General features: G+C 35.8%; 1 protein-coding gene across 2 annotated transcripts; it reads right to left on the bottom strand.

The window, feature by feature from the left end:
• On the bottom strand, nucleotides 1–5,654 carry LOC149416205 (uncharacterized). Of its 2 annotated transcripts, none has more exons than XM_089642083.1 (3): nucleotides 5,576–5,654; nucleotides 4,409–4,720; nucleotides 1–2,209 (listed from the first exon to the last, which is right to left on the bottom strand). In XM_089642083.1, exons 2-3 carry the CDS (start codon nucleotides 4,710–4,712, stop codon nucleotides 651–653), a joined length of 1,863 nt encoding a protein of 620 aa, XP_089498209.1. In that variant the 5' UTR covers nucleotides 4,713–4,720; nucleotides 5,576–5,654; the 3' UTR covers nucleotides 1–650. The 2 variants fall into 2 exon arrangements, with proteins under 2 accessions (XP_089498209.1, XP_089498210.1); XM_089642084.1 differs by lacking the exon at nucleotides 5,576–5,654 and adding an exon at nucleotides 5,417–5,548.
• Between the last annotated feature and the right edge of the window lie 6,136 nt (nucleotides 5,655–11,790).

Genomic DNA, 11,790 nt, shown 5'->3' with positions numbered 1-11,790 from the left:
ATTTTACTTTTTGTTATAGAGCCAACAAAAGGCATTATTCAATTGATGTTTAATAAAACATTTCTTATATGTTTAAAAGCATAATTACAATAAATAGACATTTAACTTTGTGTTAGAGAATAACCATCATATTATGATACCTTTACTGCACGATGTATCAATAATAATTGGTGTTACATTTCACAACATTAACTTTGTTTACACTTAAAAGCATGTTTACAATAAGTACCAAGTGTTATAGAATAACCATTATATGATATACTTTATGCACGACGAATCAATTTCATAAAACTCTAATTTTCTGTTACAGAATAACTATTAGATGATAGATACTTTTTAAGCACGACAACTCAATTTCATAAACCTCTTAACGTTCTGTTATAGAATAACGTTTAGGGGGTATTATTTACCCACGATGGATCAATTTCATAAATCTACTTTCTGTTACAGAATAACCATTATATGGTATTATTTACGCACGACGAATCAATTTCATAAAGCACTTTTTAAACTAAAATATTAACTCTCGGTTGTAACTAACAGAACCATCAGAAGTAACCATCAGATGGTGTAGTTTTTTATGTAAAATAAATCAATTTTTCAATTAAACTTATCTTGTACTTTAAAGATTGTTTGCCAAGAACACACATTTAACTTTCTGTTGCAGAACCATCAGAGGGTATTATTTCTGCACTATGAATCAATTGATGTTTCAATAAACTTTTCTTATATTTAAAGGCATGTTTGCAATGAGCGCAAGCGTACGGGTGCTCTCCTGTATGAGTGCGGATGTGTTGTTTCAACCTTTGATTAACACTACACCTATAATTACAATGTGGACACGAATAGGGTTTTTCTCCGGAGTGTTTTCGCATGTGGATCTTTAAAGCAGACTGTTGCCTGCACGAATAGTTGCATATAGAACAAGAAAATGGTTTCTCCCCTGTATGAGACAAAATATGATACTGCAAGTTCTGCTTTGTACTGCAGCAATAGCTACAGTGCGGACACGAAAAAGGACGTTCCCCAGTATGAATCCGCAAGTGAACTTCGAGGGAGTTTTTGGACCAGCCTGTGTACTCACATTCGTGACAAGCGAATGATCTTGTTTCATTACCGTGGTGCCTTTTAACGTGTACATTCAACGCATATTTTGATTTGCTCGCATAGTTGCAAAGCTGGCACGAATACGCCAACACGCTCGTATGTGTCAGGAGGTGCGCTTTTAACGAACCTTTTGTCTTTGTAGTAAATTTGCACTTCAAGCACGCAAACGGTTTTGTCTCGGAATGCTTTAACAAATGGCGATCAAGTTGAAATTTAAAGGCGAAAGATATACCACACTCTGAACACAAAAGCGGCAAGTAACATTTCGTTTGGTTTTCTCCACTTTCAAGATTAGCTTGGAAGTGAGTAGCCACGTGACAGGTCAAAGCATATTTGTCTCTGAAAGTCTTACCGCACTCTGAACATACAAATGGTTTTTCTCCGCTGTGATTAAGAACGTGCGTTTGTAATCTCTGTCTTGTAAAAGACGAGTATTCACATTCAGTACACTTAAAAGGTTTTCCAGTGTGTTTATATTTATGCGATTTCAGCTCTTCAGATCGCCGACATGTAAAACTGCACTCATTACACGAAAATGTCTTTTCAGAATCCAAATCTATCTGTTCAAAATGCGTTGCTAAATGTACTGTCAATGCTCTTTTATAACCAAATTTTAAGTCGCATTCAGTGCATGCATAGTTTTTCTCACCAGTGTGGCGCGGCATATGGTATTTTAACTTTTGATTGGTTGAACAAGTATAGCTACACAGCGTACATTTGATTGGATTACCGTTGTGTCTGTACATATGAATCTTAAGGTCGAATGATCTGTAACAGAAAAAGCTACATTCTTTGCAAGTCAACTTATTTTCTCCGGTATGGGAATACATATGAACTCTCAAAGACTTTTTATGCTTAGCTTTATAGTCACATTGTGAACAAGAAAACGGCTTTTCGGAGGAGTGTTTCAGAATGTGTCGCCTCAAACATTCCTCTCTATAAGTAGAGTATGCGCATTCGGTACACTTAAAATTGTTCTTCGCGGTGTGGCTTTTCATGTGCGCTTTGAGGTTGCTTGGTTTTACTATTTTGCAGCAAACAACACACGTCGTTTGTTCCTCCACCTGAGTCTTAGCTTCTTGTGTTTGTTTCACGAAACATGCTGAAAACAATTGAAATCAACTTTAAACACCAATAAAAATGATTCCTGTAATTTGAAGGCTAATTATAAGCGTAATGAGAAATATTAAAAGAGAGACAAGAGTCACAAAAAATGGACTCAGGCGACATAAGACTCAAACGTGGGTTTGCTCGTGGCTAAAATTTTTTAATTAATTCGTTACGATAATATACATTTTTAGAGCGATGCCTATGGATTTAAGTTATTTATATTTAAGATTAATGGAAACAGTACCTTATCATTAACATATTTTATGTTAAACGATTTGAAAATTTGATAAGCATAAGATTGTATTTTTCTAGATAATGAATTAGTAACTTCCCGAGAAACATATGAGATTTAAGTAATACGTTCATCAGAAATAATTCAAATAAACCCGACGGAAATCTTTTCTAGTTTATGAATTAGTAACTTCCCGAGAAACATGAGATTTTAGTAATACTTTCAACAGAAATTATTAAAATAAACCACACCGAAATATCAATTTTCAAGGCCTGCTCCGGAAAATTCAACCATAGGTCCGTCCATTACGCCGGGCCGGGCGCCGAATTTGATTTTACACGACTTCATCACTTATGCCGTTAAGATTCCCACTTTATGTTAGAGATTTACTAGGGAAATTCAACTGTATGTCTGTTCACTACACAGAACCGCGCTTCGCATATTTTTGTACAAGGCTTTGTCACTTACGTCGTTAATATTTCGACTCTATTATATAACAGTGTTCCTTACTTCTGATACTGAGAGTATCTAGCATTCTGGCGCAAGTACTTGAACTAAATATATGTTGAGTAATGAACACACATTTCATCTACCACACTCGCCTCAGGAGTGATAGCCAATTCATCGAATTCAAGGAAGCAAAGACCGAGAAAGTCAATTTACCTATTCTATATTTAATAATATTTATCAGAAGCAAAGCGAGCAGTCTACAATCCACTCCTGATACCAACCCAATTAACCTATGGCAGAGACTGACTGCTTTAGTAATGAGACGCATAAGTATATTAAAACCATGTTTGACCTTGTTATCAATGTGGAGATCCGAAAAAAATACATGGTTGACGTAAGCGGTGATCAAAATTACGAAAGAGATGCATAGATGGTTTAAACCAGAAGTTCCCAAAGTGGTCTATATGGACCCCCAGGGGTCGATATCGGCATGCTGGGGGAGATTCAAATGGGGGTACATACGAGCGGACCCCCATTTACCTCAAGTAAACATGTAGGAGTTCCGTAAACGACACAATAGACCTAACACAAATATAATAGACTGAGAAATTACTTATTTGATATTTGCCTTTTTATATTTCGTAAAGTTGTTGATTGAGGTATATAAATAGAGTCTATGTTCCTTTACTCGTCAGAATTAATATATTCAAGCAAAACATTGCACATTGGAAGCCGCGAATTTTCCTAGTTCCCCAACTTGTTTTTGAAAAACGTCCAGGGTAATAATGACGTTCAACATTTAAATGTACTTCACACAGACTTCAAAACTAAGTTTAAGGACATTTTGACTATGGAAATGCAACGTTGAAGAATCGGATATCATGTGACAAGAAGAAATGACCGGAATAAGCATTGACAAAGAACTTAAGGGGCAGTTCTGTAGGGCTAGCTACAGAAAGAAATTCCCGTTGCTTATCCTGCTTCATTTTCATTTGGTGTAATACCTCACAAGGGCGCCCCTGTCTGCACAATGTAAAGACAGACCAACTATACCGCCACCCGGTTGTTGGGCAGGCAAGGGAAGGGAATATTTTTACTAAAAAAATAAATGATTTTCACATGGGACGTTAATAATTTTAGGAAAATTCATTATTCGGCAGGCAGGTCTACGGAAAAAAAATATTTGGCAAGTGGTCTACAGTGCAAAAAAGTTTGGGAACCTCTGGTTTAAACCATCAAGCACGTAGGGCTGATGAAGGAAGGAGCACCAGGAGAATATAAAGCACGAATGTTAAAGATATAAGAAAGACATGCACTATCAAGTGAATCAAGTTCTTTAGTCGGCCATGTTAAGAGTCAGAATAAAAGAATAGTATGCATGAGAGGATGTACGCGTACAACAGCAGGAAGAAGTGTGTGTCGAGACACGTGTAGTGGTCTTTCTCTTCGCCTACCCCAGCAAACGGCAGCATGATGGTAAGTTAGTGTTATTATTATTTGTTTACGTACCAATTTCAAATCCGAAATTAAGTGGATATTCCGATGATTCTTGCTTTACGTGTGGATTTGGAATATTAACATGAGCGAACTCAATTTCAGATGGCTTTTTTTCTTTTTTAGCCGCTTTAGATGGTAAAGAATTGACTTCGTTCGACGAAGATTGCTCCAAATCAAATCCAGAGTTGTTGGGATTATCATGATTATCAACAAAACTGTTGGTGACGGGAACTTCAAAATACGTTTGTTCATCTTCTTCTCCATCGGTTGCTGCCTCAGATTTTACTGTTTGGTCATTAGAGCTGTCCGTGTCCATTTTGTATTCTGTTGAATAACAATTTTTATTTATTTAGTGAGAGAGGAAAAATAAAAGACAGAAACGAGATATTTATCGCTATAGCACCTCTAATTGCAAAGCTCCATGGCTACGAGCAATAAGTGGTAACTATATTACAGTCCTGAAAGTGATAAATACAGTCCACACGTGTTTTGGAAAACCCTTGTAGTTGTAGTAAAACTAGATTGTGTGCATGTCCAATTAGAGCGAAAATAAGCTCCACCTAACTACAAGGATGCGCGCGCAGCCCAGAGCGGGTTACATAATCGGAAAAATACAATTCTAATTCTAATCGAGCTATCCAAACAGTTGTTTCTTATAGTAATTAAGTTGAAACTAGGTGCTATTTTCGATACTTATGCGTATTAAAAGTGAGACTGAATACTGCACATTTAAAAATACTTTTATTTGTTGCAATGCGCATTAGAAACCAACCATTAGCAATGTTTATGCACTTTACGCTACGAAAGCAAGGACTTCTGTCATCTGCGCCAATCAACAGAGCGACTTAACGAACGGTGCTGCATTGTCCATCGACATTTTCAACGACCCTTACAGTCAGTTTTGCAACTATCGTTTGATGCATGTCACAGAATAGTAAAGCTACCCGCATTACCATTTCTCATTTACTTTTTATCTTTACATGTTCTAAATTTGTAATCTTCTCTGAAATAAGTGCAGACCTTGGAAAATAAATATTTTTTTCACCCAAACGGCACATTTGGGTCAATTGAACAGACATTTGAAATACTCGTCAGTATTGTCATCGACGAGTTGGAATTGGCGAGAAAATGAATTAAGCAACACTATAAGAGTAGTAATTTATGATAAAAGAAACCAACCTTCTTGGGATTGGACAAATGATTGTTAAAAGGACTGAACTAACGAAACAGCCAAATGTGTCAAAATGGCGATCGATTGTGGAACAAAGATGATAAGGCGCATGCGCCAATAGTGATGGAAGATTCGAAATATTCGAAACAAATTATGAACTTGTGAAAAAAACTTCGGAAAAATGTAAAGAAATGTATCGATGCAAAAACTCATTTTTTTAATGTCAACGCCGCGCGAGAGACACAACAGCTTCTAGATATCGGAAGCCATTAGGACTATGGCCCCGTTTTTGAGTATTTTTTGTAATGGGATCACTTGCCAGGGAACAACTTGACATAAGTGAATATCTCTCAAATCGATTATAGGGACTGATTGATATAATGGGACCTATAATATTTTAAATATTTTGGGTAAATGACAGGTTATCTTGTGGTAAGATATCTTTTGCAGCACATATCAGCTGTTATATGTATCACATAGTTATGTGATACGGTTTACAAGATAGTGTTTTAACGAATAAACGGATAAAGATTTTATGTTTGGAGTATCGAGGCGTTGGTAAAATTTGAAATCGTATCAGTTTATCATAATATTGTTTTAATACACTATCCAATTTTTTCTTAGTTGTTCGTAACATGGAAATTTGTGTACGGACTTTTTTCTGGTGCTTAAAAGCACAATACAATATTGCGAAATTTGAATTATGTACAATTAAAATAATAATTAAGTGTGGTTAAACTTTTGTCAAAAAAACTTTCGAGATTTCACAGAAATAATGACTAGTAAGTTATTCGACCATACCTGTACCAATGGTTGATTCAAGCGTTTTAGATTACATGTCCACTGTGTGGCTAAATAAAGTGGGGGAGGGGAGTAGGTTGGAAGTAGTGGCATCACCAATTTTGTAACTTAACATGGTTAAAGCTCTGCTAAAAACCCAAAGGTTACGGGTTCGAATTCTGAAGTGAAGGAACTCATTTAAGAAACGTTTTAGTGTGGTAGGTACTGTCGACAAAGGCGTGCATTACACGTCGGTACATATGAACAGCGTACTTTACCGTACTCAAAGGTTGTTTGAAATTTAATCGCCAGGCACTTATCCTCTTCCTAATTCCCTTGAGCCTCAAAACTAATGTTCTTTTAAGTCCGTCAAAAGATTTCAAAATGGAAACATTTAACATTAAAATAAAGTGGTATTTATACAACGTTTATCGCTATCTTTCCAGCACTACGTTTTATGAACCAACTAAAAATTACGAACCCAAATATTTATTTTCTATGGAATGAGATTAGTTCTGTATTCTTTAGCATGTAGATTGCTTTCTGGGTGCGACGGCTGTGTCAAATATAGTTCAAAGCGATTCGCCGCGAGTTATCAATTATTCCAGAGTAAGTTCTAATTGATTAAAGCAGGATAGCAATACTATATACATTAGATTCTAGAGGCGTATACCTGATAAAACTATTTATGATCTAATGATAAATGTGGCGATCCCAAAAGTATGCGCGGCTGCAGAACGTTTCAATGCTTTAGACGCTTAGAAAATAGATACAAAGATCAATAACATTGAAGAATGCTGACTGTGGTCAAGCTACTACGGCCATACTGCAACGGAGCTAAGAAAAGCTTTGAGTTTGGTAACGTAGAAATAAAGCGGGCGCCGCTGTGTCGTACTGGTGAACGATGTTAGCGACACTTTAATGCGTGATATTTTATACTTATAATGGTGCATTGCCCATCTGCCTTGTTTCTTATATCTATGTATGGATGCTTAACGCAAATCAACGAAGGAAAAAGGAGTTAATTTAAAAATTATCTTGAAATTCATTGAACTGCGGAGAACTTCTTAAAATCTTTGATAGCTGCTTGTCGACCTTTCCTATCCCCATCGCGTTCCCTCCACTCCTTTAGGCTTCACGGCGTACCTCAATTGGGAATACCATATTCTCACTAACTCGAGACATTCGAGAGAGGTTGGGAATATTATACCTTATTCATGTTTAGAAAATAAAAATAGAACATATGTAAAAAATTCCCTACCTCTTTGTTGTTCTAATTTGAGGATCTGGGCTTTCGCTGGTATTTTCTTTTATGATGTCGAATAGAAAGCTTGAAACATGATTTAAGCAAGCAGTGTATCCAAATGAATAACTTGTAAGCAGTGTATCCAAATGAATAACTTGTAATAAATACTCTCGGTTTCCAGGCGAAGAATGTTCTAGACTCTAGACACAATGGAGCATTCTATCCCAGAGAAAGTCACTATCAAGGCAGAACCAGGGATCCAAGAAGAGGACGAAAAATAGATATTGATCTCTAACTAACTAACTAACTAACCATCACGCCGTTTCCCCGCAGGGGTAGGCAGAGAGGACGGACCGTCAAACAACTCGGTCTTGGCACACACTTCTTGCCTCATTTACATTCATACATCGTCTCATACATACTCTTCTATTATTCTGACTCTTGACATGGCGCGACTCTAGTATCTGATTCACTTGATCGTGCCATGTCTTCCTCGGGCGTCCCCGACTTCTGCTACCATTCGCATTTGCATCATATATCCTCCTTACACTCCTATCTTCGCTCATTCGCTCTACATGCCCAAACCATCTAAGCGTCCCTTTCTTAATCTTACTCATTACGCTTACATCAGCCTTGCACTCTTTGCGGATCTCCACATTCCTCACACGATCAAACATGGTTTTACCACACATACGCCTCAGGGATCTCATTTCAACAGCATGGTCTCATGATCTCATGAATGTTAAAAAAGAATGCTTGGAACACTCTGAAAGAATTAACCAAACGGCGGGTAAAACCAAAATTCGTTTTTGTGTGTTTTTTGGGTAATAATTTCCGTTTAATAAATTATTAAAGTTTTACCTTCTAAGTGCACCTATGAAAATTACTAACTTAAATTCAATCCGACAAAAAGCAACGGAAAGGGGCCGAAAAATTCTAAATCTTTCTCGTCTACGGAATGTGACAGAAAACTTATTTCAAAGTCAATCTTCATTACACACATGCGCGCTCATTCTAAAGAAAACTATTCTCGTGTTCCTACTGTAATTTTTCATGTTTAGAGAAATCGCTCTTAATTACACACGTTATTCGTTCTCATATACAAGAAAATCTATTTTCATGTTTTTTCTGCGGGTTTTCGTGTTCATGTAAGTCAAACATTATAACACACACGCTTATTCATTCTAAAGAAAAACCGTTATCATATTATTTCTGTAACTATTAATTTTCACATAAGTCAAGCTTAATAATACATATTCGTGCTCATTCCAAAGAAAAACCATTCGCATGTTCTTATTGTAGCTATTCGTGTTCACTCAAAATTAGCTTAATAAGACATATTCGTACTCATACTAAAGAAAAACCATTCTCATGCACCTACTGTAAATTTTTCGTGTTCACAGATATTACACTTAATGAAACACATTCGTTCTCACTTTTTTAAATTTTATTTTTTTGTTTGGTACAATATTTTTTACATTTCAAAGTTTTCCAGTAATGTTGGCCTCACTGGGTGGCTTGCCTGTGCTGAGCAAGTTCTTACTATGACTTATCTTGTTCACGAAAGTCAAAAATTATAAAACACATATTTACTCAGACTAAAAAAAAATAATATCATTTTCTTACTGTAATTATTCATTTTCACACGAGTCAAGCAAGACATATTCGTATTCATACTAAAGAAAAACCTTTCTCATATTCCTACTGTAGCTATTCATGTTCTCTCAAAAGTAACTTAACTAAACACACTTTTACACATACCACAGAAAAACCATTTGCATGTTTTTACTGCGACTTTTCACGTTTTTTGTTTTGTTTTCACTTTTCCTGGGAGTATATATATACTCCCACAAGGTATTTTTATAGTTCTATAAAAACGCACATGCTTGTCATATAGTATACTTTTTTGTTGTGCTTTATAATGTCACTTGGTTCTTTTTTACAAATTAATATAAAAGCATTTTCAAAACATTGCCTTTTGTCTAAAATCCCTGCATCCATCAAAGAAAGATCATCAAAAATTAAATTAGCAAGCGTGCACAATGTATTTTTATCAAAGTAAAATTAGATTAGCAAGCGTGCACAAGGTATGTTTATCCAAGTAAAATTAAATTAGCAAGCGTGCACAAGGTATGTTTATCCAAGTGAAATGTAAGCGGCCCTTGTCAAAGCAGTATACGCTTTTGTAAGAGATCACTGTAATCAATCATATTTGGATTCGCGTTTTCGTGTAACGCCATTATTTATGAAAAATAATCTCAAGGGCGATGTGTTAGGTAAGGTATTATCAGTGCCCTGGCGCCTTTGCAATTCGGCGCCCGGAGTAGACTGCTCCAATTTTGCCCAAATAGGACTGGACCTGTGTTTATTATTTATTATCAAAAGTTTGTACAGTGGTGCCTCCACAACGAACGCCTCGCACAGCGAATGCTGCACACAACGAACTTCCTTTTCGTTCATTTCACGATTCATACAACGAACTTCGCTTCACACAACGAAGTCGCCCGATCTTCTACGATCACTGCCGATTAATTCATCCTCCCGCGCAGGCAGTCGTTAGACTCGTTAGTCACTGCGTAGTACGCTTAACTTACGCACGTATCGCAGCAATCGTTCTTCATTACAAATTAAATCGCACACGTATCACGGCAGTCGTCCTTTTAAGATAAACTCAACATTTTTTTTATATGATGGGTTCTAAAAAAAGCAGGAAGGTGATTTCTCTTGAAATGAAACCGGCAGATGTTGAAGAAAAGAGAGAAACAAACGACTTTGGACAGGTTTTTCACTGCACCATCGGCGGAAAATGGATGAAGATGTGCAAGATTCGATTATTTCTTAAAATTAAAAAATGTGTGTTTTTTTCATTATGTTTTTAGATGTATCTAAATAAAAATAATAACAAAAAATTTATCTTTTTTTTATGTCATCTTACCATATTTTATGCTACAGAACGAATTATTTTTTTTAACATGTATTGTTATGGGAAAACGCGTTTCACATAACGAACTTTTCGCATAACGAACTTGCTCCTGGAACGAATTAAGTTCGTTGTGTGAGGCACCACTGTATTGTTAAATAAAATACAAAACAAATACAACTTGCATATTTGTTTTTATTTAACAAAATATCTTTGACACCTGCATGAAATATTATATTTATTAAACGGGAACCAATTACATACTTGTATAACTATAAAGAACTTGTATAAAAATCGAATTAAAACTGAAAGTGCCAAGTGCTTTTACCAATATCGTCAAAAATAAATACTTTCTTTTATATTTTTCTTCGCACGAAAATACAATAATATATTTTATATTGACTTCAATTATTTTATTATATTCTTACCATAATATCACTATCTATATATCTTTAGTAATAACAATAATATTTAGCTTATTTATATAGCGCCGTTTTCAGAAGAAACTCGGCATTTCAAGTATTCAAAAGGTACCAAGTCCTGGCAAGCTAAAATCTCGATACATCCCGAGAAACCGTTGCGTTAGACAAGGCTTAGGTAATTAGCAATTATTAGAGTCCGAAAAAAACCACTTAAGACTGAGTAGTGTCGCTCGTATCTGATATTATTTACAACCATTATAGCTCTAATATCCCTTGTAAATCACTCACTTAACACTGTTCACTGTATATTATCCTGCACATGACCGATGCTTTTGCGTTAGCACTGTGCCCTTTTAAAATAATGTGGCAGATTGATCAATATTTGACAATTTATATTAAAACTTGAATTAAGGCCGAAACGAAAAATAAATAAATTAACAATATTATACTTTTTATTTGAGTTCCTGCCTAATATGACTCTTGAAACCTTAGAGACATAGAGACATCATTTAGCAGCACCATACCTCTTCGTCATGCTACGCTGGCAGGAATATTTAATACAGGGTTTTCCAATAAGAGGTGTTATTTTGAATAGCCCGCTATTTGGGTAGATGTTACTTTTGAAGCCGTCATTTGACAAGTAGAAACTACGCCATTAATAAAAATGGAACGATACACGCTTCAACAATGCATTTAAACTATTAAAATTCACTTGAGTGAATCAAATGCAAATCATCTTGAGTGATGAGGCCCATTTCCACCTCGGTGGCTTCGTCAACAAGCAAAATTGTCGCATCTGGGGCTCGGAAAACCCAAGAGTTATTGTTGAAAAGCCTCTCTATCCTCAACGTGTGA

The sequence above is a fragment of the Hesperophylax consimilis genome, chromosome 17, assembly GCF_061612785.1.
Source record: "Hesperophylax consimilis isolate HC1 chromosome 17, BYU_Hcon_1.0, whole genome shotgun sequence".
Taxonomy (NCBI): domain Eukaryota; kingdom Metazoa; phylum Arthropoda; class Insecta; order Trichoptera; family Limnephilidae; genus Hesperophylax; species Hesperophylax consimilis.
The sequence above is the reverse complement of the archived record's forward strand: the minus strand, read 5'-3'. Positions and strand labels throughout refer to the sequence as shown.